This window comes from Carettochelys insculpta, chromosome 5 (genome assembly GCF_033958435.1).
Source record: "Carettochelys insculpta isolate YL-2023 chromosome 5, ASM3395843v1, whole genome shotgun sequence".
Taxonomy (NCBI): Eukaryota; Metazoa; Chordata; order Testudines; family Carettochelyidae; genus Carettochelys; species Carettochelys insculpta.
Genome location: NC_134141.1, coordinates 11057224 through 11084649, shown reverse-complemented (window position 1 = coordinate 11084649; position 27426 = coordinate 11057224). Strand labels below are relative to the sequence as shown.

At 46.1% G+C, this 27426-nt stretch overlaps 1 protein-coding gene across 6 annotated transcripts in view; it reads right to left on the bottom strand.

The window, feature by feature from the left end:
* Nucleotides 1-27426, bottom strand: part of PALM2AKAP2 (PALM2 and AKAP2 fusion) — a 350798-nt gene that overhangs the window by 125129 nt on the left and 198243 nt on the right. For 4 of the 6 annotated variants that reach the window (XM_074994658.1, XM_074994660.1, XM_074994661.1 and 1 more), the window contains one exon: nucleotides 24656-24738. In XM_074994658.1, the coding sequence (XP_074850759.1) occupies nucleotides 24656-24738 (83 nt within the window). Of the gene's footprint in view, nucleotides 1-4581; nucleotides 4717-5742; nucleotides 5851-24655; nucleotides 24739-27426 lie in introns of those variants that run through there. The other 2 variants (XM_074994665.1, XM_074994666.1) reach the window with 2 other exon arrangements.

The following is a 27426-nucleotide window of genomic DNA, read 5'->3' as shown; positions in this document are numbered from 1 at the left end:
AGCCCTTATGAATTTGCCGCAGGCTACACTTGAAGTCTGTGACCTTGAGCAACTGTATCTGTGCATCTGAACTCCAGTCCAATGCTTTAGCCACAAGATTGCCCTTGTGTCTTCCATTTCCTGTCAGATTTGAATGATCTCAACTTTTTCATGCCAGCATAAGATTCCAAGGACAGGAGAGCACATTTTCTCTGGCTGCAATATATTTTTTTAACACTGCTCACTTAGAACTTAGATGAAAGTGAACTTTGCTAATCTGCATTTGTCTCACTACAAAATTAATTAATGACTTATCCTTTGGAAGGATGGAGTGGATGGATGTAGAATACTAATTTGCCATAGCAATACAGACAGAAATCATGTGAAACATATGCAACCCTCGATTTAAGAATCGTTTTAGGAGAGAGCTCTTAACATTCTAGAGCTATTGAAAACAAGTACCAACCATTCTGGCACACTGTTAAATAGGAATTATACCAATTGAAGACACCATTATATTGATCAGAATATAGTCCAGACTGCTGCTACAATTCACAATCAGAGTTCATTTTCCAAAGCCCTGCTTTATTGGCATTGAGGCAAGTAGCCAATTAAAAACAGGTCTCTGTAGGCCAAATACTACCCTCAGATAAGAATACACAGCTCCCACTGAAGTCAGGAACGTTATGTCTACACTAGAAATCACATAGAGCATAGCTACATGGACGCATCTGCATCCATAGCTTCTCTAAGCTGATGGGAGAGAGCTCTCAGGTTAACGTGAGCAAGCACCCACAGAATGGCAGATGTCAGCAGGAGACCATCTTCTGACAACATAGTGACATCCACATTGGCACGTCTGTTGATGTAACTATTTTTTTTGGTTGGGCGGTGAGGGGAGACAGGGTTTCCACAACCCTGAGCAACAAATTTTAGCACCAAAAGCTATAGCGTACACATCTCTGAAATTCAGTTCTTCGCTCATCATTTTTAGTTCAGGGTTAACTGCACAAACTTAAATGGAATTATTCCTGATTCACACTAGCGTGGGAAGCTGTGAATCCAGAGGACACATCTGAAATTTGTAATACACTATTAAAGAGATCTACCATAAATGATTAAAAAACCCAGTGGAATAAGGACTGCCACCTCATAACTTATATCCTGATGTGCCTACATGCTGATCACAGGAGCAGCGAGAAAACTCCTTCATTAAGAAACAAATCAATAGCCAACCCACCTGAGACACCCCTTGACCAGGTAACAGATAACCTTTACCGTGGGAACTGCAGTGTGTGCCAAAAGGAGCTGACAGCTGCAGAAGAATTCAAGACTAGATCATCCACTTACCCAATATGGTATGGCAGTTCCTATGCTCTAGATTTAGACACCTAAATATGCAACATGAGAACTTAGGTTTGGGCTTCCATTTTTAATGGGCCAGGACACCTATTAGTAAACTTAAATATTCTTATTTAGGACTTAGAAACCCTAGAGGACAGGTGGTATCAGCGTTTGGCGAGTGTTAATTATAAAGAGCCTGGAAGTATAAATTTCTAGCTTTCCTGTCAGAGAAGTAGCCGTGTTAGTCTGTATCTTCAGAAACAACAAGAAGTCCTGTGGTCTTTGCCTACGAAAGCTTACGCTCCAAAATATCTGTTAGTCTATCAGATGCCACAGGACTTCTAGCTTTCCTAAACACTTAAAACCATGTTCTCCATAAAGACACTGGACTTACAGAATACTAAATAAATCTGTGGACCATCTATCACCCTCTCTTCCCTCATTCCATCTATGGCTGCAGAGTTATTAACAGGCCACTTGACCTTGAATGGTCTCGAACAATAGTTGTTAACTACTGTACTTATGCTAAACAAACTGTCCCATCTTGTTGAGCTCTGACACTAAGCACCTTTCCTACAGCAGAAGAATAACTCCATGTTGAAAAGTAACAGAGAGGAAGCCATGCTAGTCTATACACTATCAAAACAAAAAGCAGTCAAGTAGCACTTTAAAGACTAGCAAAATACTTTATTGGGTGAGCTTTCATGGGACAGCTCAGTTCTTCAGACCATAGCCAGACCAGAACAGACTCAATATTTAAGGGACAGAGAAACAAACACAAAAAGCAGTCAAGTAGCACTTTAAAGACTAGCAAAATAGTTTATTAGGCGAGCTTTCGTGGGACAGACCCACTTCTTCAGACCATAGCCAGACCAGAACCAAAAACAGTAAGCAAGGAGGACAAATCAGTAAGCTTGTCTTTTTTTTTTTTAAACCAGCAAAAGTTGGTCCAATCAAAGATATCACCGCACCTACCTTTTCTCTAATATCCCAGGCTCAACACTGCAAGTGACTTATGACAGCCTGGCAGATGACATTGCTGAGAACAAGCAGACAATCCTACATATTCATCTGGAAAGAGGAACAGGGAAATAGTGCAGTTTCCCCACTTTGTTGACCTTCAAGTTCTGTTTACCCACTCTATCTGCAAGATGCTGGGGTGAGCGGGTTAAGTGGAGGAAGGGTTTGGATCTTTGTGGGCCAAGATGTATTTCACTGATGGCTAAATTAATATACAGGTGGATTTTTAAACAAAATGGTTCATTCACCTGGATTTGAAGAACAAGTCTATTCTATATATCAGAGAGGTAGCCAAGGTAGTCTGTATTTTCAAAACAACAAAAAGTCCTGTGGCACCTTAAAGACTAACAGGTATTTTGGTGCATAAGCTTTCGTGGGCAAAGACCTGCTTCAGCTGCTTTTTGCCCATGAAAGCTTATGCACCAAAACACCTGTTAGTCTATAAGGTGCCACAGGACTTCTTCTTGTTTTTCCAGTCTATTCTACATTGATTTCATTGTAAACAACAAATTCCTCTTATAAACCTCCAGTTGTTTAATATTTTCATGTGTTAATTCTCCGTGAAAATTAAGAAACACTCCCTCAGTACAGATTGCCAAAGAGACAGCCAACATACCAATAAATAAAAAAAATTAATTAAAGAATCTTGCCAGCCTGTACAAAATTGTTCACTCAAGTACTGCAAATGTGTTAAATTTCTGGTCAGTTGAAGTCAGAATGGGCTATCTGAAAATGGATAGTTCAACATGTTGAAATGTTAAAATCACAGTAAGAATGGTAATAGCAGGGATAACATTGGATGATGCATTATGCATGCTACAAAGGCATTTCATTTCCTGGTGAAGCTTGCCAGAAATCTACTATCTGTACAGTATAGCTTACTAATTCAAAGCTATATGATCCTAACTGCGGACACAGCTTTCTAACACTGAAGCAAGTCAGACAAAAACTGGCTTGCATTAATCCATCCCACTCAAAATAAACATAATTTTCTCAAGATTCTACAGTAAGGTCTTCTGGATGCTTCTGTTCAATTCCAAGGAGCATTTTTAACCCCTTAAGAGGCCTGCTCTTATATTCCTTTTACTAGAAATTTGCGTTTGCAAAAAATGCAGAATCAGACTCAAAATGTATACACACAGCTCTTAGTAGTTCTGAAGCTTTAAATGTAAAAGGAAAAAAGCACCAGTTTAACCCGAAACTGTTATTAAAAGATATCGCCATTGTTTAATTTATTTTAGAGCTCACATGGGTCATGATGCAAAACAATCTTTGAGCAGCTGTTTTTAAATTAACCGGAAAAAATTAGTTTGTTTCAATTATATCAGCATTAAACATTTCCAAATAGTATAGAAAAAGGGGCTATATCAGAGTCAAAAATACTCATCCATACACTCGCTTTTAGGGAAGATGCATAACGAATATTAAACACATGTATTACGTGTTCTAGTCTTCACTCCCAGTTGTGTGACTTAAAACATTGTACGTTGGTAACTTATCAGCCAACTTGCACTCATTAAAAAAAAAAAAGTTAAGCAGGCTTGTAGAGCTCCCAAAGCTTTTGAATCAATACAACAGAATTACAGAAATAAAATAAATACCTATTAGCTATGCAAAGCCTTGCAACACACTCAACAGTCATGAATATCAACTGACATACCTAAGCTATGAGATAATGCTAGAATCTAACATTTCATTACAATGCAGAAATGCTCATCCTGTCTTAAAATAAAAACATGTCCAATTCACTACCGAAATCCAAACTGGGGAATTAACTCAAAACAAGATCCTGCCTTAACATACATTTTCTGCAGTTAATAGGTGATTATGGCTCAAAACCAAGCCTTAATTCTACTGCTCATTCTGGCCACTGATTAATTCCATTAGTAGCTCAAGTGGTTTCTCATACACAGGGGCTAAGTCTGAGCCCTCCTACACAGATATCTGAATAACCTTCAAAAATGACAAAGAATGGGGAGGGGATGAAGTATCAGGGAAAGTCTGTCTTATAACAGCTTAAATTAAACCCTCAAAATTTAAAATCTGTAACAAGTGGGCTCTTATTTCACAATAGCATAGAAGCAGCATGATTTGCCGAGCTGGGAAAGATAATTTTAAAGAAAAATTATCCCAGCAAATTCAGAACACTTGCTAGAAAATTCGTAAAGCAGCCTAAATACCACTGGATTTCCCACCAGATAACTAACTTCCTTGCCTCCCACTCACCTGGGTACCTACATTTGCAAATATTACTCAGAAGTCACAGAGAATGGGTTGAGGATGACTGCTGAGAAATTTCCACATCATATTCCCACTGAAGACTTTTCTGAAGTTCCTAGGAAGGTATGGGCACAGGCAGAGAGACTGAAGGACTCTTGCCAGCTCAGCCCTTAAGAAGGGAGGATGGCTATGCTAGGAGCGCAGCCTGGGATTCCCCTCCTTGCAAACCCCAGTAGTAACCCTTCCCAGGATGCCAGGAGACTTGAGCTGCTGGAGGGGGACCTGTGTGCTGTGCGGCTGCCGGATGAGTGACCTCCCCTGGATCCCGGCTGCATGGATTTCATTAGCCCCCCTCTCCAGCCCTTTAAAATCCCCGTACAAAGAGCTGGGTAGCGGATACCCGCAGCAGCAGAGAAACGTGCCAGGGCAGATGTATTAGCAGGGAGTGTTTGACATTCCCCACACATGAGGGCTCAGTCACTGGGCGCTTTCCTTCCCCATCGCCTGGTCCTCACTGCAGCCAGCCATGCCCCTGCAGCCGTGCTCTCAGCTCTGCTGCCCTGCCTAGCCCCTCTTCATCTGGGCCCCCCACCCAGCCTTCCCCCCAGACCTCTGCTCCTAGCAACCCCCCCCACGGACTCTCACTACTGGAGACCCTCTCCTATGCCCAAGCCAACGACAGAAAAGGTCCTGCCCCCAGGCACACTCTCCCCAGAGCCTGCAGCGACCCAGCTTCCCCGGGGAGGGGGGGGGGGCAAAGGGATGACCCCCAGCAGGCCCTGCCTTCCTCCAGCCCAGCCCCCAACACCCCAGAGCTGCAGACTCTCCCCCCAACCCCCCTCCCTCCCGCCTCAGCTGCAACCCCCCACCCAGCCCCCTCCCTTCTGAGCTGCAAACCCCCGCACGAGCTGTGACCCACCCCCAGCCCAGCAGGGCTGCAGGTCCCCGCCTAAGGCGGCGGCGGCGGCGGCGGCAGCAGCGGGACTCTCCCCGCCTGAGGCACCGGCACCGGCACTGCCCCCCCCGCCAGACACGCAGCCCCCAGACCGCCCCCCCCACCGCAGCAGCCAGGTCGCTGCCCCGACCCCGGGCGCCCCCGGCCCGCCAGGGACATCCCGCTCCCGTCCTCCGCCGCGGCCTCCCCCGGGCACTGCGTCCGTCAGTCCCTCACTCACTCACCCGCCCGCCCGGCGCCACACGCGCCCCCGAGGCTCGGCCCCCACCGCCTCCGGGAAGCCCCCGGCCAACTGCGGCAGCCCCGCGCCGCTAACCCGCCGCCGCCTGCCGGCGCCCCGTGCAGCGGCCGAGGGGCGGGGCCGGCGCAGCCCGCTCGGGTTACAGCCGCCGGCGGGAGGAAGCTGAGGCGGCCTGGGAGGGGAGCGAGAGCGACCCGGGCGGGGGCCGCCGCAGGAGCAGGCCCGGGGCCCCTTGGAGCCGGCCACGTTCCTTCCTTCGGCAGGGCGCGCCCCGGGGGCCCCCCCGCATGAGAGTCTCCCGGGCTTTGCGTGCCTGCAGCTGCCTCAGAGCGGGGGCGTCCCGGGGTGACCTGTGGGGAGGGGGGCGCGGCACAGCGGCCGCGGGGTTTCGGGCTCTGCCAGCCCGTTCGCGCGGGGACTGTGCTACAGTCTTTGTCTGTGTCGACTCAGAGGGGGTTTACATTCGACAGAGCTGTGTTCTCCCCCCCACCCCCGCCCGAAGGGGGCTTCTCCCACAGGCACACAACCGAAACGGCCACCGCCTGGGTTACGTTTGACGGCCGGGGGCAGGGGGAGCCCTGGGTTGAAAAGTGGGGACCAGGGGAAAAAGTTTGCTCACCCCCGCCTTCGAGTTCCTTCACACCCGCCAGCCACGGCTCCCCCTCTGCCTGCATCCAAGGGTGGGCTCTTGTTCTGGCAAAAGGCTGTGGCCATTCCGTACAATCCCCCAAGGAACCCACGGCTCTACTGCAGCTCCCCAGCTCGCAGCCCCAGCCTAACTAGACTGGAGCTGCCTGGATATGTGGGGGCTTAAGCTGCAGGGACACTCTGTCCCAAAGGAGGACCCTGGTCACACCTTGTGGCTGCAGCAGAGCCACACCCCTGTGTCCTATGGGACAGGGACCAGCTTTATGTTCTGTGTCTGTACAGTGCCTAGCACACAGGGGTGCTACTCGCGTGATGGGGCTCTTACGTACTGAATTGCAGTATGTGAATGCATTGTAAGCAATCAGTGGCGCTGGAATAAGCTGAGCTGCTCCCCCTGCCTTCCCTAGAGACCTTTTGAGGTCAGGTTGCCCGCTCAGCTGGACTGGACTGCATTGCTGCAAATGGTGTCTGATCCAACCGCTCTGGGAGGATTGGCAACCCTCACTGCCTCAGGCTGCGGCCATAGCTGAGGGCAGAGGCAGAGCCCTAGGTCAGTAGTGGGACCCTGGGGCTGGTGGGCTCTGCAGCCCACCATGGGACTGGTGGGACCTCAGAGGCTGGGACCTGGGGATTTAGGAACCAGCAGCAGTGAGCTCCAACACATCATCAAGCACCTACAGCCGATCCCCAGCCTTGCCCCTCTGTGTGTACCTTGGACAAACCAGCCTCTACACGACAAAATAAACAGTCACAAATCAGACATCAAGAATGGTCCACATTCAAAAATCAGTGGGAGAATATTTTAACCTCCCTCCATACACAGAGACTAGAAAGTTGCCATTTTCAAGGAAAAAAAACAAAAATAAAACCAAAAAGACTTCAAAAACAGGTGGCAGCACAAAACTGCTGAGCTGGAATTCATATTCAAATTTGACACCATCAGAATGGTTGAATAGGGACTGGGAATGGCTCTGGTATTAACAATAAGTAAGTTTCCACTTTACATAGTCTCACCTTATGCACATCCATCCTGATTGTACTAGCTCTGATGTAACACTGCCATCTGTGTATCCCAACTATCCATTTCCTTTTCTTTCTCTTCCATCAGCTGATGAAGTGAGTTGCAACTCATGAAAGCTTATGCCATAATAATACTGATAATCTTTACAGTGCCGTCAGACTCCTTGTTGTTTTTCTTGAAACAGACTAACATGGCTACTTCTCTGAAAGGGGCCGTAGAGCCCCCTAAGTAGCAATTTCTGCTTTCTTCTTGCTGTGGGGCCTGGCATAGGAATTTGTGGATAGCCCATACCAGCAGCACACACACACACACACACACTCATCTTCTGGTCACATTTGCTGCCAGTGAATAGGATAGGAAGAACCAAACCTGTGCCCTTCTCTGCCTACTTGATTGTGGCAGGGAGTAAGTGGTCACACAGTCCCTGCATACTTATGTTTGTCTGTCTCAAAGGTCTGGTTAGTCCACACAGGTTTATAAGGGGAGGTCATACTCTCCTTTAGAGAGGTATGTATGTAGGCCAAGCTGTGGGCACATGGTGATCACAGACGAAGGTGCTTTGAGGGAGGGTAGACAAGTTAATATTGCCAACTATTAGAACTATGTTGTAAATCTTGCAACATTTGGTGTTTGTTTTAAGACTGCAGCTGCTGGGATCGCAGACTCTCAGCTGTCATTTAAAAAAATGCAAGTAGTAAATTTCTAGCCGTTGGCATAGGAGAGAAAAGTTTGAAAACTTAATATGTGGGTGCCCTAAAGGTTCACAAAGCAGATGGTGAATAAAAAGAACCCACAATAAAATTATGAACTTTATAAGGTGCTTCAGATATTTCTGAATTTTCAGTACATCATCCCTCTCCCCCACATCTTACTGCCCCTGCCATGGATTAGATTTACTTCTGTAAGAAGAACATGGAGTTGTTTTGTGAGCAGAAGCAATATAGCAAGTAACTCTGAAAAGTGGTTTTGATTTTCTTTACTTCTTACAGCAGGGAAGCATTCAATTAGCATTAATGAGGCAGGGCACAGAGGAAATCAAGTGATATTTCATCATGGATATTTTAAATGAGTTTTGCCTATTGCTTCTAATTTGCATTTTTAACAGTTACAACCGTGGAAGAAAATTATGTCTTAACATTTTGGCTTTAAAGATGCATTTTGTTAATGTGATGTCCCTTGCTTGCAGAGATGGAGATAACCATGGTAGCAGAAGTTAAAGGCAGGCAGAAGAGATGACTCAGCCAGATTGTAACCATGGCGGAATTTTTCTTTGAAGGCAAATGGGAATTTTGGCTGACATATGAATGAGTGGGTCAGTCAATTCACACTATCCCAAAAGTGCCTTCGGAAGGAGGAAGAATATGCAATATCTGCAAAATAATCCAGTTGTTGTCAGCTAAGGAAAATTTTGTTTTTAATATTTACGTGATAGTTCCCTCTTCTTTTGGAAAAGATGTAGCACTGTCATACCATTGTTCCCTCTCAAACCAGTGCACATTTTATAGGCCAAAATAATGCTGATTTGGAAGAAACATTGTCTTTCCTGTGTGCTTTTAGAAAGGGACCTTGAGACACCTCCTGTCTCTACTGCTGCACTTGGGGAGAGAGAGGGATCAGGGCAGGATTAACAGAACATCTGCCTGAATGGCCTTGAAGTGCATCTTCTGCAGAGGTTCTCGAAACTGAAAGATTTTCTGGTGAATGCTGTGACATCTGCAGATTTGGGGCATTGTGGAGAAGCTGGTGAAAACCGTGCAGGTGTTAAACAAAGCAGGGAAGAGGTACAGACTGATTATGACCATCGATAAAACAAAAACAATGGTATTCGGAGATAAGGAAATAGGAAGGAAGATCAGTGTGGATGGTATTGAACTAGAAAATGTAGAGAAGTTCACATATCTGGGGAGCAACATAGCATATGATCTCGACTGTAAGAAGGAAATAGCGACTAGAATAGCGAAAGCAAGAGCTAGTTTGAAGATGATGGATAAGATCTGGAAAAGCAAAGCAATTAGCTTAAGAACAAAGCTGGGCATCTTGAAGACGTATGTATTCAGCAGCGTGTTGTGGGGATGTGAGACATGGGTGGTAACGAAAGATTTGAAAAGAAGAATATTGGCATTCGAAAGGAGCTGTTATGGAAAAATTCTGAGAATAGGATGGATGCAGAAGGTCACCAATGAGGAATTATATAGAAAGATACAGGCGAAAGAGAACCTGCTGCAGAAGAAAAAGCAGTCAAGTAGCACTTTAAAGACTAGCAAAATAGTTTATTAGGTGAGCTTCTGTGGGACAGACCCACTTCTTCAGACCATAGCCAGACCAGAACAGACTCAATATTTAAGACACAGAGAACCAAAAACAGTAAGCAAGAAGGACAAATCAGAAAATCAGGCTTCCTCTCTGTTACTATTCTGCTGCAGAAGGTTATAAAATGGAAGCCACAACTATTTGGGCATTGTAACAACCTTGGGCTGTGGCAGTCTCCCCCTCTAGGTGGTGCAGGCCAACACAGCTTGCCCCTCCGTGTCCAGCCGACCCTGGGGCTTTGCCCCCTTTAAGGGATGGCTGGAGGCAAGCAAACAGTTTGGGAGCCCAGCCCTCAGGTCAGGGTGGTGCCACAGGTATGATGTTAACCAACAAATGGGGTGGCTTTGGAGAGGCGAGGGGCTGCCCCTCCAGGGAGGTGGGGGAGGGGGACACAGGCCTTCCCACTCCACTGCGTCCCGGCCTGAGGCCCTACTGATCACTCACAACCTGAGCTTGGTAGTGGGAATCCAGACCGCAACACACCACCATGGGCTCAGGGGGAGCGTTCACTGGGCCACTTCCTACCTCAGCCTCCATCGGCGCTGGGTCCCAGTTGGCTTGGTCCTCCAGTCCAGGCTGGTGGGTCTCCTCTGGACAGAATGCCCTCGGTGGGTCTGGCCAGTCGGACATCTCCACGTCGTTCGGATAGTCCACCGGTGGCAGGACTGTGGGCTCTGGACGGTCAGAGGCTTCAGTGCTGTGGGCATCAGGCAGGACTCCAGGACCGTGCTCTTCTGGAACCCCAGGGTAACTAGCCATGGGCAGTCTCTCCAGTCCTGGCAGGGCCTCGGGGGATGGGGCCCTCCACTGGCATGAGGACCCCAGTAGATCCGGGAAGTCGGGGTAGTAGCCCAACGTCAGGCTTGGATGAAGCTGCTCAGGCTGGTCTGGGCCGCTGGGGAGCAGCTCTCACCAACAGGCTGGTTGGCGGCAGGTCCCACCGGCTCCTGGTGCCCAGGAGCATGGTCAGAGCTCTCTGCCCTGCTTGGAGGCCTGGCCTTTAATGGGCCTCAAGCCCTGCCCCGACCCTTCTGGCTCTAGGTGCCACCCACTGAAGGGCAGGGCACAGGTGTTCCACCTCTGGGCCTGCCCACCAGGATCTCTGAGTGGCCTCCTCTGCCTCTGAGTTGGGGGAGGCCACAGCACCTCACTACAGACATATTTGCAGAATGAATGACAAATGAAAAATCAAGACCCTGGTATTCGGCATAATGGACGGTTCGAATAGGAGAGGCAGACCCCACAGAGAATGGATAGATGATGTAGTAGATTGGTGCAGAGCTAGTCTACAGAAACTAAGCCACTCCGCACGGAACAGGGAAAGATGGAAGGAAATAGTGAGAGAGGCATCAGACACCAACGGGAGCTGAGCCCATTGTTATTGATGATGATGATGACCCATCTGTCCATTATACATGGATGGGAAAATCCCATTTTGCTTCTTCCCAGTAGAAGTTCCTTCATGGTGTTCTGCAGCTTTCTCACAGAACGGATGACTCAGCCATGCATAAGGATTTAGCCTATTTTCAGTATCACGACACACAGTTGGGACCATCCAATCTCTACCATGGTTTGATAGTCCTTCCGAAGTCAATGGGAACTACAGGTACAAAACCTCCAGTAGGTCTGTGAGAAGAAAGGGCTTCCTTTTAACAATGTAACATGTCTTACTTCTATCCAATCACTCTCTCTGCCTTAACAGCTGACCTACCTCACAATCTGCCTGTCAACAACCGTGATGTCAGCTTGGAGCAGAAACAGAACCAGACCTTTACCCACTGAGGAACAACAAAGATGTCCTTGACTTGGGCAGGGTGAAAGACAGAGGAGGGAATCATGAAGGAAGTGAGAGATGGCTGAAGGGACAAAGCAGGAAGCAATATCCCTCCTCCACCCTGGCAGTCAGTGGCCCGCACTGCCGTGCAGGCAGGCTGAACTCTTGAAAGGACTATGCGTCCTCCCTTCAATAATAATGGAAACGTTCAGAGATACCCTAAAGTCTAGTTTAAATGCAGCACATTTTGTTCATACGTGTCTTCAGTTTTGAACAACTGTGGGGAAAACATCAGGAACTAGGAACATCTCAAAGGAAAAAATTCTTTTAGTGCAAGTATCACTGGGCCCAGTATTGGGCTTCAGAGGTAGTATGTGGGGTGTGCTCAGGGGGTCACATACAACTCCCCCCCCCACAGCATTGTGTCCCTCCCTGCACTCACAGTCAGCCCAGCACCTCTTCGGGTGAGTGTGGAGAGTGCTAGGAAGGTCATGCTGCTCGCTGGAGAGGGAGTGCCCCACCACTCAGGGGAAGGGGTGTGGCACTTCTACCCGACCAGGGGATGAGGGGGGCAGAGCAGGGGCAGGGAGGGGACAGGGACACATGGAATCTCTGCTCCAGTTGCCTCCATTGGGCTTCTTACTCCAGGAAGGGAAAACAATCTGTTTATAACTAGTGCGGTCCTGGAAGGCCATGTGTGATCTTTGGACTACAGGGGACTTCTTCTCTCATGGCTTCTTCCATTACAAAAGGAAAGGAAATGAAGCCCTGAAAGACGATGGTTTATCTGTTAGTCTCCATCCTTAGTTTTCAGTGAAGGACAAGAACAGGTTTTCTTGTGATGCAGATTAGGAGTTTTAAATTAGCTGCCAGAAAATTGAAGATTAGAACCTCCCTGCCCCCCCATACCCCGCTGCTCAGAAGGCTATGCTGATAATTGGAATGAAGGAAACACAGCTTTACACTGCTACATGCCTGAAAGGAAAACAGAACTCCAGTGCATCCTCTGTGCATTCCAAACAAGCCCAATGATGTCAGGCAGCCAGTCAGTTCATTAGCATAAGAGCTATGAGAAATCTGGAGGTCACATTCATGATTGCTTTATATTCAATACCAGGGTAGAATGCTTAATTTTACAGGGAAGGCTGCTGGATACAGAACAGGCACAGGAATGACTGTTTCTCGCTGTCGTTAACCTAGTGCAGGACTTAAGGAAAGTCATATTCTCTACCTGGTGGTTTGGATTGTAAAAGACAGTCCCTGTCCCAACGATCTTACAGGGTGTTTGTATTGTTCCTAACACCTTGGGGGCTCAGTCTCGACTGAGACCTCTATGCAGTGGTGTATTACTAGTAATTTTAATTTCTACTTTACTTGGATGGCTTAAAGGTGGACTGCGTGTAAGATGGATGTGTTTGTATCACATAAACCCTGATCGCGCAGCCATGTATGAGTAATCCTATTGACTTCAGTGTGATTTTTTTCGTGGGAATAGTGTCGGGGTATTGGCTCTGAACTGCTTCATCAGCCCTCAGATTACAAACCTAAATCTGCCGCTGCATGGTGGATGTGTAATCAGTCCTGTCAGAGTAGATGGCTCTTCACCGTGGGATCCCACTTAATGAAATTACATTATTTTGCCCTCGACATCAACATGAAATCATATTTCCATTCTTCCGATTGATGTCCCACCATTCAGCCTTCACCTTTCTGCCCCTCAACCACCTCCAAGAAACAAAACAAAGCCAACAAACTAACCCACTCTATGAAACCCACAGTACATGTCTACGGCACAATAAGAATTTTTACTGCACCTTGTTTGAACAACTACATGCCTCTCCTATGGCACTCTCTTGGTTTGGGTAACGGAAAACCTGCAGTCCAATTACAGTCACCCACCCCCCTCACTGCAGGCAAAAACAAGCAGTTTCTTACCATTATCACACACTTGTGTAAAAGAAGGGAGAAAAGAATGAGGGATTATGGGTCTAAATTATCTGTCTAAAGCAATCTGTTATAAAAGAGAGACTTCAAAGATGAGTCTTAGCTTGACAAGTGGGAAAGATAAAATATTTTATTGGACCAGCTTCTCTCGGTGACTAAGGTGAGCTTACACAGAGCTCTTCTTTGGGTCTGGGAAAGGCAGGCACTGCAAGGCGGGCTGTACACAGAAAAATTAGTTCAAACCAGCTACATTGCTGAGGCATGTGAAGAATCCTCTCCTCACCTGGTGGAGGTCATCTGACCTAACCCTGGAGGCAGATAGCACTTGGTCAATGGAAGAATTCTCCTGTAGGCCCAGCTGCCACCTCGCAGGGAGGTGGATTAGCTTTCCTGATGGCAGAGCCCCTCCTGTGAGCACAGATACTAGCTACAGTGAAGTGCTTGTATGGCATTTCAAGTATAGACAAGCCCTGAGCGTCACAGCTAGGTGGAACAGACTATACAGCTGAATCTTCTTTCCATGGGTGTACACTGCCTCGTTCACCTTAAGTTAACACGTTGTGGTTATAGTACAAGGACGGTTAGTAGGTTATGGGTTGCTGTAAACAGCCATACATCTAATGTCTTTATGTAGTCCATGGTTTAAGTGTCTAGCAAAGTTATGAATTTATGCTCATCTTTTGAGGATGTTGTGCAGCTTCCCGTTGAGGAGTACTAAAGGTCAGTGATGGAGTGATTGTTTTGTGAGAAGCATTCACACCCACAGGGAAAGGGTGTTTGTCTTACTTCTATGTGAGTTATTTCAAGCATTGAGCCCTTGTGCCATTTCACTCAGTGTTATTGAGTCATTAATTGCACTGGATGATGTACACCACAGGTCTGTCCATGATTCCTGGACCTTGAAAGGATCTTGTCCGTTGACTTAATAAAATTTGAAAATTAAAAAATAAGATAAAAAAGAGGTTAAGGACAGCCACCAGCCAGCAACTGAGGACAGAGTTGCAATTGTGAAAAAACCTTATATTTCATTAAACTAAAACTTAAATGGTACATAAGTGCTATTGTGTTTGTGTGCATGATTTAGTCTTACCATACCTCATGTACTACTGATGCTGCTGCACCTTGAGACAGGTAATGAGTATTATGTACTAGTTCCTAAATTAATAAATATCAAGTTATCTAAAATAATTACACAAAGGATACCCTCGTACATGTTGCAAAATGCTCGACTGAGCTGTGAACTAACATCTTTTAGTGAGCACATGTGTCTTTAAACAATGGAGAAAATCTGTAGTATCATCAGTGGGAAATTTGATTTCAGTTGGTGATTTGTTGGTGAGTTAAATAATTATTCAAATTGCCTTTATTTAAATCCACCCTAACTGATAGGCCTCCAGGTTTTGCACCTGTTCTTGTGGTAGGGTTTGGCATCACTGAGTTGGTGTGTCTTGGTCTATGTAACGACAGCCTGTATAGATTCCAGCGTGGGGTGGTATGTGACAGTCTGAGGTGTAGGGTAAGCATTTTTAAGCAGTTTCTCTGAAGGTGTTTAGGTATCCTGTTCCCTGATGGGAGCTGCTTCTTTGAGGAAGGTGGTGGTTTTATATGTGTGATGCTGTGGATCCTGGACAGTATCAGAGAACATTTTCTGTACATTACTTACCCACCTTGTGTCTAATCTCCTGGGACCACCACTGCAGCACTTCTACTAAGATTGTAATGTCTGTGTGGCAGAGACAGTTCTTTTAATGTGTGTTTATAGCACCTCACAAGGATGTGCAGATCCCTGCTTAGCACTGTTCAATGCCATCTCCCTATAGACAGACTTGAAGACTGACGGGCTGGGATAAGGTCCTCGGGGTACCATGAGGGAAGATGCAGGTGGCAGAAGTAATCCAAAGAGGCAGTTATGGAGATCTGAGAGAGACAAGTATAGAAAGGGACAGGAAATGACGTGAGGGGCCTGTAGGAATGAACCTGACGCATGAGCTATTGGTGCTATCTAGTGCAACCGATGAGGAGAAGCCACTTACAGGCTATGTAGAGAATTGGGATGTGAGGAGAGCAATGGTAAGGATGTGAGACAGTATCTGGAATGGATTGAAGGAGGAGTGTGGAGGAGAGGAGGTTGCTGTAGTCAAAGTGAGATAGAGATTTTAGTGATTGGACGGGAGAGGAATAGGTGGGTTATGAAAGAAGTAGTGCAAAAACTGGCAGAATTTAATGCCGGATTGTCTGACGGGGAGAGTGCAGTATCAGGGGAGCAAATGGCTAGGAACGGGAAGTTTATCAGCTCAACAGCAATGACATGGAAATGAGAGAGAGGGGGAAAAATAAAGGTGTGGAATAGGATACGAGGGGAGGAGTTATTATGCAATTTTCATTTTGAGGCAGTAATATAATAGGGAATGGAGGAGGTGTGGGGCTGAATGGAAGGGAAGAATATATAGGGTGGAGAGGTAGGTCAATCAGAGGGGTGATACTGCTTCAGCTAGTGCCTGTGATCAGATGAAATCAACCACAGAGAGTGAAGAAAGAAGAAGAGAAGATCAAAGGCAAAGCCCCAAGAGGAGGGGTTGGACACCTGTGGCTCCAGAGCCACAGGTGGCTCTTTAAGGAGTCAGTTGTGGCTCCAGACGCTCCCACTGTTGACTTCTGGCTCCGGGTGCTGCCATGGCAGAAATAATAGAACAAAACTGAATTGGTTTAATGGCCGGCAGGGTGGCAGGAGGCATCCGGCTGTTAAACAAATTCAATTTAGTTCCATTATTTCAGCGTGGCAGGGCAGGTAGCTGCCCGCGTTGCAGGTGGGGGAAGTGAGCAGGAGAGCTGGTGGGAGAGGAGGCTGAGTTTGCCCCCGCTGAAGCCACGCAGCTGTGCTAAGAAGCAGGAAGAGGAGGATGTGGTGACTGCCGAGGAGTAGCAGCCGTGCGTGCATGCAGCTGAAGGACCTTGTCTGCTGAGGCAGGTTAAGCCTGGGAATGCGGGGTGGGTTTGGGGGTTGAGGGAGGTAGAGCCTGGGAAGGGGGGTGGGGCATGGAGGGCCGATATGAAAATTGCTCCTTTCTGCTTAAGAGCCTATCCCCAGGTGCAGCATTTTCCTTGTCCTCATTTGCCCTCCAATCCAGGGGCGAAAGTAACAGACTTTCTAAGGGGTACAAATCATTGTGTGTGCTGTCCTTAAAATAGGGGTTACAAAACGCACAGTTTGATGTCACTTATTATGGACTGTCTCATTTTCACGTGCATTGCAGCTCTTGAAGTACTGGTTTTGTAACTGAATTTGAAAAAATGGATCTTCTTGCGATTTTGGTTGCAGAGCCCTGCCCCAAGAGATACCGAGGGAATGAAGGGCCAGAAGAGAAGGACACAAAGAAGGTGGAGGTAGGCCTTTAAAATAATGCACATGTGAGTGCATAATAGGCCTTTCAGATACCATTTAAAAGGTACGAGTGTGGATTCCCACCTCTCTCACCTTGACATTGCACTGACGGGGGGATAATGCAACCAGTTCTTTTGCAAGAGCTGGTCTCTCTATATCACAGGAAAGAGGTGCTTATCTTACTAACAGGATGCATTCTATTAGCTCTGAGAAATAAAAGATGCCAAAGCCTTTCACGTTCAAGGGAATTCTTATGTTTACCTCCAGCACTGAAATAAAGATTTCAAGATCTTTAGTTTTAAATATTTGCAGCATTGTGCCTGGTAAAAGCCTCATCCTTTGAAAATGGAATATTTATCCTTTTTGTTATCAAAGGATAATTGATTCATTAGGAACAATGTTTGCTAACCTTGGCCATAACAAAAGAAACAGTTGCACAGATTAATTGAGCCTATTGGCTGTTATATAGTAAGACCCCTGTCGGTAGTCTGTCACGTCTGACGATGACGTCTTGAGCTTGCACAGGCTTATTGGTTGTGGGCTCACATAGGGCTGAGGAGTCCCAGCTTTGAACAGCATGGATGTTCACAGTGAGGGTAAGGGAATTGTCTTGGCTCTGTTGGTGTGGCTGCTGCTGTTGCTTTCTTCCTCTCATGAGCATCAATGAGGCGTACGCGTCGCTGCTCTTCAAAGTTGTCATACGCGTTATACAAGAGCACACCAGCCTGTTCAGTCTTTTGCATGCTGCTCTAGCTGATCTGGTTTTAAATCAGCATGAGCAATGTTGGCCTTCACGCAGTCTTGATATCTCTTGCGAGGCCTACCTTGATTCCTTTTGACCTGGGAGAGTTCACCGTAGAGGAGTTACTTAGGGATTCTTGACTCCTCCATTTTATGGTGTGCCCTGTCCAGCGAAGCTAGGCTTTCAGAATCATGGTTTCGATGCTCATGGTTCCTGTTCTGTCCGGGACTTCCAGGTTCGTAACTCTGTCCTGCCATCGAATGTGCAGTATTGACCTCAGGCTGTGTGGGTGGAAACGCTCCAGCAGTTTTATGTTTTCTGCACAAGGTCCAGGTTTCACAGCCATACAGGAGACTGGTCAGGATTACAGCCTTGTACACTTTCAGTTTAGTGGACTGTCGGATATTGTGCTGATTCAACACTCGGGCTCTCAGATGTCCTAGTGCCCGGCTGGCCTGGCAGATTCTGGCATTGATTTCTTTGTCAAGGGAGCCATCATTGGCTATCACACTGCCAAGGTACTTGAACTCCTCTACTGTTTTTAACTCTGTTCCTTCAATAAAGGTTGAAGCGGGGAGAGCAGCAGATCCTAGAGCAGGTTGAAACAGTACCTCGGTCTTTCCTAGGCTGATGGTCAAACCAAAGAGGCGAGTGGCATCATTGGACTTGTTGATGATGAGCTGGAGATCAGATTCCTTGTGTGCCACAAGTGCACAGTCATCAGCAAAAAGTGCTTCAAGGATGAGCCTCTCAAGCATCTTGGTTTTAGCATTCAGACAACGAAGGTCAAAAAGTGACCCATCAAGTCTGTATTTTATGTAGACTCCACGGTCCAGGTCCCTAACTGTGAGGATGCACGTGAAAAAGAGATCTAGGACTAGTGCCACGTGAAGCCTTTCACAACATCTTGATCAGCATCTGGGAAGAAGAAGACATGCCCAAAGACTTTAGGGATGCCACAGTCATCTTGCTCTTCAAGAACAAGGGCAACAAAGCTGACTGTGGAAATTACCGGGGCATCTCCCTTCTCTGTACTGCTGGAAAGATCTTGGCTCGAGTCATCCTCAACCGTTTGATCACCAGCATCTCAGAGAGAACCTACCAGAGGCACAGTATGGTTTATGCCCAGGCTGCAGCACCATTGACATGATCTTTGCTGTTTGCCAGGTCCAGGAAAAGTGCATAGAGCAGAACTTGGATCTCTACGCTGTCTTTATAGACCTGACCAAGGCGTTTGACACTGTCAACGGAGAAGCCCTGTGGATTATCCCATCAAAACTTGGCTGCCCGAGAAGATTCGTTAACCTCATGTGCCTGTTCCACAAGGACATGACTGGCTTTGTTCTTTCAGATGGCGAGTCCTCAGATCCATTTGAGATATCCAATGGTGTGAAGCAAGTGTGAGTGCTGGCCCCAGTGTTAGTAAAACCCCTAATATCTTTTTAAAGTGCTAAACCATATTACTAACCTTTTCTGGCTCCACATTGCTAAAGTCTTACGGAGCACTTCTGGAACATCCAATACCCTTAAAGTGCCTGACTTTTACATATTAATGCACAATTCCTAAATTTTACAGTCTTTCATATTTGTAGACATCTACTTCTAGCCTTCTCCATACCCAGAGTATATGCTATGAAGCTTCAAGATAGTCCCAATCCTCACAATGATATTAGGATGGTCACAAGCACTGGGTATAGAAGAGAGGACAAGAGCAAATCAAACTGGAATAGTTAAATGAGGAAACCAAGTCTACCCAGAGCGTCTTAATACTTCTGAGGAAACTTCACGATACAGTTAGAAAATGAATTCTCTTAGTTCTCTAATGAAGAAAATAGCTCTTTTCTTAAATTAGAAATGAAAGAGTCCCACTGGCGTCAGATGGCTTTGACTCAGACCAAAGTTGGGTGAGTACATTTCTCACTGATCCAAGCAGAAGATGGAGATCTTAGAACCTCTGCATGTTCAGCTCATCATAAGTGAAATCATGCAAAATGTAACTCTGATGGATACGATGGGACTAGTATCTGATTGTCGACCTGCTAATTGAAACAGACTGCAATCTATATGGAAATGCAGCTCTGCACTACCAAACACTTCATGCATTTGGATATCATTAGATTACATTCTGAGTGGGCAATGTTATTTGGGTGTGAAAGCGCATGGGCACACTTACACAGGAGCACGTCAGAATGACCGTTTTGTTACTTACCCTTGACAGGTCCCAAGCAGAGGTGCAAATAAAATTACAATTCCATGGGTCAGATGTAATGGCTGTAATAGCTTTCGACAACTCCCCTTGCTTTCAGCTCCCCTACCCATTCCCCATTGATTATTTACTGGGGCGGGTATTGAGCAAGAGCAATTAACAAGGGACATAACTGTAAATGAATACTTAGTTTTGCACTCCTGAGCAATCCAATAAATGATCCAGATTCTCCTGTCCATTACATCAGTCCAGTCCCATGGACTGTAGCATGAATGGGGTTGTAACCAGTGTAACAGGAGAATTTAGTCTGTGGAGCATAATAATTAGAACTAGCAGGAGCCACCTGGGGGTAGCTTTAGATTAGTTTGCTCTCTGAAATGGACGCATACCCTACGTTTGGGTTTCACACAGAATTTTTAAGGACTTGAACAGAGTCCACGCCTGGAATGGTAACAAGGTCTGACCCCAGTTAGAAAGTTTAGGAAACTTTATTCCACACAAGCAGGCCTATATTTTAAAAGATTATCACGGATTTGGGGTGCCTAACCCGCTGAGGGCTCAGCACTCACTCCCTGAAAGTCCTCTAAGATGTCTCAAACTGAGCATCCAAAATATTCAAGCCCCTGAAGTCATTGGTCACCTTTGCTGTTTTAGGCCACAATATAAAAGTCAGTTCCCTGTTCTTGGTGCTTGGGCCTTTGGTTAGATTTAGGGTTTTCATCTCCTACTGGCACAGGTTAGTGTGAATGCAGGTTCAGGGCCTGGGTCTTTGGTAACTCTTTTGGCAATAAAGCAGAAGCAATTGGCCCAGTGGTTAGGGAGGAAGATGAGGACATAGGAGTCGTGTCCTGCACACTTCCCAAATGACTTTGGGCAAGTCAATTAGCTTCAGTTCCTCACCTGTGAAATGAAGAGGCTGGCACTTCCCTACCTCACAAGGGGTTGTAAGGATAGGTACATGTGCAATTGCAAGGGACTCAGACAAGCCACAGAAGTACTTACCATACAGTATCATGATGAGTGAACTTGATCTCTTCAATTGTTTATTAAAATATGGAGGCTGCAGGCCCTGCCTTCAGGCAAGGCGAGCAAGGTGGTTGCCTTGGGCCCCATGCCTTCATGACTCTGTGCTCACATCCACTGCCCACTGGCCAGGCCCTGCTGTCAGAGCCTTGTCCCTGCAAACTGGACTGGGCCTGTTAGAATGCCCAGTGATGACTTGTGTAATGCCATGCCATTTGTGGTGGCATATAGGGTATGCCTCGCTCCACTCTGCAGTGAAAGACAGGCTGCAGTCCCACAGCTAGGGGTGTGTGGCATACTTACATGTGGCCCTGAAATGAGAAAAGACTTTAGTAGCTCCGGGAACTGCCAGAGCTTTTCACTGCAGCTGAGAAAGGCTCTGCCAGTCCCCTGCAGCAGAACACCGCACTGCTTAGGCATGCGTGTACTCTGCCGGGCTCTCGACCTTAAGGTTCTGACATGTCTCAATCCCATTTGCCTAAGTACTGCTGTCTACGCTGCTATGGATACCTGTGCTAGGCTGCTGTGCCATGTTTGACTCTGTACCCAGCAGTGAGTGTAGACATAGCTTAAGACCATCATTGAGCCATTCCAGAACTTCTTCTCAGACGTATGGTCCTTGGGAAGTACCATTTAGTTCCAAGGATATCCACTGCAGCACAGCCAAAATTGGGAGCCAAAGGGATTATCGGAAATGCCAGCTCTAATTTATGCACATCTCCTGAAAGGTAATTCAACCTACTGGCTAGGCTATCATTTACAACCAGAGCTCTGACTCCCGACAACCTACCTACGGACTAGGCATTGCTACAAAAATCTGCAATTAAAGCGACAGGTTGCCCACAATGAGCCACCCAAGTGCTTGTAAAGCAAATATCCCAGCGGAAGAACAGAATGGCATATGCAGATGTCAGCTCTTCCCATTAAGCTGTAAGGCGGGTGGAAGAAGAAAGCAAACAGCTGCAGTTGCTGCCACCCACACACAAGCTCCGTTTTGAACTACAGCTACAAGAAGGTCTCAATAGTAGAGAACATTTTATTCCGACACCATCGTTAAGAAATCATGGCACATATATTATCTAAGCAGATCAAGACACTAATCTTTTGCAGTTAGATTTTGCTTAAATTCAGGCCAAGCCTACACTCGAAAAATCAATCTAAGATATGCCATTCCAGCTACGATGATAACGGAGCTGGAATAGATGTATCCTAGATTGATTTTTCTGACTGTTACACAGAGAGAGGTCAAATGGGAGAAACTCTCCTTTCGACCTCCTTACTCCTCGTGAGAATGAAGAGTACCACGGCTGACTGGAAAGCCCTAATGGTTTGATGTAGTGCATCCCCACTAGGTGTGCTAAATCAAACCCCAGAAGATCTACCCCGAAGGAGTCAATCTTCTGAGAAGTGTAGACGTACCCTAAGTCTTCACAAACTTGGCCTTGTCTGGCCCTGATGTGTAGCCAACTGTTCATGAGAGCCAGGTTTTAACTGTGCCAGATCCTGTTGGTACCCTTGATTTTAGTCAGAAAGCACAGCAGTTTAATAGCTGATGCTGTACATCCTCCACTGGAAGCTGCTACCTTGTCCTTGGCAAGGAATTGATATGTGATCAACCTGGTCTCGACTACAAGAAGTCATGTGGCACCTGATTTTGCACCTGATGAAGCGGGTCTTTGTCCACGAAAGCTTATGCTCCAAAATATCTGTTAGTCTTTAAGGTGCCACAGGACTTCTTGTTGTTCTTGAAGATACAGACTAACACAGCTACCTCTCTGATACTTGGTCTCGACTGACATTTCTGTGCTCCATTAACCCACACAAAAGTCCCATTGACTTAAATGGGAGTTGCCTGGGTATGACCTGGAGTGCAGTTTGGTCCTACAAAGCTATGTTTCATTAGGCCAAGAGTCTGGACCAGCTGGTGTAAGCCAGTGATATCAGTGCAGCTATGCTGATTTACCCCAGCTGAGCAACTAACATGTATGGTTATCTAAAAATAGTCTAGCTCTATCTGTACATAACAGGAACATCAGTCATTTCAACAGCAGGTAGACAAACTGTTAGGGTTTCAATGAAACAGGGTTTGTATCTCCACAAATTGCAGCTAAGAGAAGCAGGAACTGCCGCTTGTTTCATACTCCGGCCCCACACACGTTACAGTTTGCAATCATTGCAAAATAGAAACCTCACACTTCACTTTGCAGTGTGTGAAGCTGTGCTAAAGTTAGCACCTTTTGAGTGTCTGTTTCAGCTCTCGATGGCATGCTCCAGTAAAGATTTTGGCTAATTTGCATGCTGTTCAGGGTGCTATAAGGTTCTTTATAGAGTGTGTCCTGTAACAATGCTCTGCTGATATTATTTCTACTGAAGCTGAGGATGGTAATGCAGGGCCCCTAGGAGAGCTGGGGAGGAAGCCTCCCACACCCAGACCATGATACCTGGATTCCAGCAAGGATTTAGAGGCCCGTGAGATCCTGCGACAGCAGCGACCAGGAGCTCTGGCCCTTTTAAATTACTGGGCTCTGAGGCTGCTATTCCGTTTCCCCTCTCCTATGCCAGCAGCCTGGCTTCACATGGTGCTACTGATAGCAGGACAAAACAAACCAAACCAAACCAGATCTGAAGAAGTGGGTCTGCCCCAGGAAAGCTCATCACCTAATAAATTTGTTCATTAGTCTATAGAATGTTACATGACGCCTTCTTTGTTTTGTTAGAATACAGACTGACACGGCGACCTCTCTCTTCCTGATGATAACAGAGTCTGCTTACCTATTGCAATGCTCTCCCAGTGCCCTTAACCATCTTCCTGTGGGATGTGTGAGACAATTAAGTGAACTTTTGTTTTAAACATGAGGGGAAAAAAATAAAATACAATAAAAAAAGCTTCTACTGTGTATCAGAAGAACTTTTCTCTACTATATTTAGATTAATAGCAATTTTATTGGTCTTGAGTGTGGTTCCCCTTGAAGCAACAGGGGCTCACATAGGGTCCAAGATATGAAGGTTTCCCATATATTGCTGTCAATAGGCATTGAACACAAGTCAAGATTTTCCAGCTCCGATTGACAACAGTCCTACTTTCCCCAACCCCATCTGTTACTTATTTCTTCAAATTTTTAGATACAACCATGTGTGCCTGCACCATACATCAGAAGTCACAGCAGGGACATAAAGAACTGCCCAGGAATATATCCATCTCTGATCATGCTTCACCAACCAGTGAGGGTGCTCAATAAAACTCAGTGAATCATCAGCACCTGCAAGCCTGATCCCACAGATTAAGAGCGGAGTATGGGTATAATGTGGCTCTGGCTATGCACCTTCCCTATGCTACTGAGCTGTTCCACATGCTGTTTTCCAGGGCTTAAGAGGAGCTGTGGACACTAGGGACCACATACCTGGCTCAGAAGAATAGAGAGCTTTGAGGCGGTTCCTACAGGAGAGCTGCAGGTGAGGACAAGATGCTGTGGATGAGGATGTCATAGAGGGATTCATTCAAACAAGCTAGCTAAAGCCTCATTTTGCTAGGACCCAGTGAAAATATTTTACTGGACACCAGCAGACTTGACACTTGTTTAAGACCACCATCAGAGCTGCTTGTTTTTAAATGCTCCAATCTGTGTTGCCATCACATTGGCTAGAATTCAAATATTTCAGTCACATCCTAAAAAAAACCAGTCCTCATAAATCTCACTGTTGCATCAGTTCTTGCAGTATTTAAGGAAGGCCTCACCTGGACTCCCCGCCATTGAAATTTCTGTCAGCACTGTCTCACCTACTATTGGTTGCCATAGTGCATGAATCCATAACCTGCTGACACAGAGAGGTTGAATATAAACTTACCATCCCAGTCACTGCTGTTTCAGGGCTTTCGCATGAGCATGATTCCCTTTGATCCTCAGGCAATACAGCCATTCCCTTCTCTCCTAGGAAGGAAGGAAGAAGAGGGTACTTATTTGGAGGTTTTTCTTGTTTGGATTCAGTGCTTCCTTTGCTTCAGTGACATGTTGCTATATTTATTTATTTTTTTAATTTTAAAGAACAGAATAGGTAAAGATATTCTCAACAAGTATGTTAATTCAGGCTGACCCTCTTGAGAGCAGCACCGTTGAGACCTGACTGGTGCTGAATCAGAAAATTTGCTGAACCGTGGGAGGTCAATAATGTCTACAGGTTGAATTTCTGTCGTCCAGCATCCCCGGGACCCGACTGGTGCTGGAAGAAAGAATTTGCCAGATGATGGGAGGTCAATATTTTCTTGCACCTTACCAACACTTTGGCTGCTTACTGGGCTCTTAGAAGCATTTAGGAGTAAATTACAGCTTAATGACAGTACAGAACACTGAGAGCCAGGACTGGTGGCTGTACGCAGACCTAATGGGGCCACAGAAACTTGGCCATACCCATGGTAAGTGGACATCTGGTGAACTAAAACCATTCCAGACCATGGATGTTGCTGGACTAAAGCAGTTCAGCCTGTACACACTAGGAAGTATTAAAAAGAGATTACGTCTTAATCTATATACACACACAAAATATCCCCCCAGTCCTCCACCCTTTGCCTTTGGACATTTGCCTAACACCCACTCTCCCCTCACATTGCCAAAATTAAATGGTGACAAATGAAAATCACCCCCCTTCCCAAACAGAAGGCAAAGAAATAGAACTAACTGTCCAGAGGTGCGGTACAGCAACTGCTGGGACATGCGCAGCAGTTGTATAATGGTGCAAGGGTCTATCTAACAGCCAAGGGCAGGAGACTAGGAGATTGAAGTGAAGCTGAAGAATCTCCTTATGTGCAGACTGCCAATGAACTGTTTGGCCAGGACACCAGGGCTAGCCTCCTCGGCATTAGTGCTAGTTGGTATTGAGCCCCTAATTCCCATTGACATGGCTGCAGCAATAGTTAGAAGGGGCCTTTGTATGAATGAGAATCAGGCCCTTACTTTATGCCTTATTCCAAACACACACTGGAGAGTCCAGTGCTAGTACTGTGCTGAGACATTAGCCAAGGATTAACTCCCAGGGAAGCGTTTCCCCTCCTGGATCAAGCATCCCACTTCTCAGAGAAGCCAGAAATTTCCATTGGCTGAGAGTCCTAAGGCGAACTAACCTCAGCCCTTTGCTTTGCTTTACTAGGGCTGATTAACGCACACAGCTGATGAGCGTATGGCTGAAGGAAGCTTAAAAATTCTGTTCTGAATAACCACCCTATTAATATTCTGTGCAAATCAAGCCAGAGGCCTGAAAATATTTGCCATGAAACAGAGCAAATGCTTATGTCAGATCCAGGGAGAGGCTGGCTCAAGCATTAGGAGTGCTATACAGTGGTTTTATTATCTTGGTCAATGGCGAAATTCTAAAATTAACAAAACCAGATGAAAGTCCAGGTCAGATTAATATTGACTTGGGTGATCTCAGTTCATTTGGCAGCAATCTCCATGCACGAGGATTTATACAAATAGCTCCTAGTGGAGTTTACAGAGGACATTTTGTGTGTGTCTGGGGAGAGATGAAAATATACCCAATAGTGTCATGCCCTTGTATGCATTATACTTTCACCATCAGCACTTACACTAAGACAACATCCCGCACCAACCTCCTTCAGTCTTATGTACTTGATCTGCCAGTTTTTATTGCAATGTTTTTTTGTCCTCTGTACTTATAAATGTCAGTCTGTACCAGAAATGAAACTGTTCTGAAAAAGTGGGTCTGTCCCATGAAATCTCATCACCAAATAAATCATTTTGTTAGTCTTTAAAGTGCTACATTGCTGCTGTTCTGTTTTACCAAGTTGGTGGATCAAATTCGGCAAGCAATCATGGTCTAGCGGTTGAAGCAGGCAGTTCTATGCTTGACTGACTTTCACCACCAACTCTATGGGACGCTCAACATCTCTGCTGAATTTTGGTTTGATTAGAATTACCCTTTTGAAAGGATTGTCTGCCTGTAGAAAGAGACAAAAACCTTTCCACTCTGCTGCTTGTACATGGCAATGTTCCTTTTCAACAGGGTTGATGTTAGTTTACCACTGAAGGAAAAAGTATGTATAGGTAACACTGGTTAGTGATTTGGGCCTTTCCCCAGCTTGTTTCCCTATATACTGAAGGAGAATGGCTGGTGCTGAGGTCTCCAACCTATTCTGAGGCAGTAGCCACTAGAGTGGGTACTGCTATAGCAAACTAACCACATTATTCTGACAATATATGTATGGTTACTGGCGAGGGTGTTGGACACCATGGCAAGTAGATCCTCTTGCTTTCACGTCAGGCACAGTGAGACATTTAGTGCTGTGGAGGAAAATTTTCAGAAGTGCTTACAGGGCTCATGCACACAGTCCCATTCGTTTTCACGCCAGTGGGACTTGTGTTCTTAAATCCCCATTCGCAGGTCTAAAAGTTCCCCCTCCCCCAGTTTCTATTGGAGACTTGGAGGTCTGCTTGTCTTGATGCCCCCCCGATGTTTCTTGGGCTGATGCTCCACTAAATTGGAAATTTAAGGACAGTTTCTCCATAGAGCTCCACACACAGCAGCTCATTCTGGAGCTAAGTGAGTGGACAGAGTTTGGAAGCTGCAAGGTGATGAGCACTTTTAAAGCCTGGTTTATTTAGCTT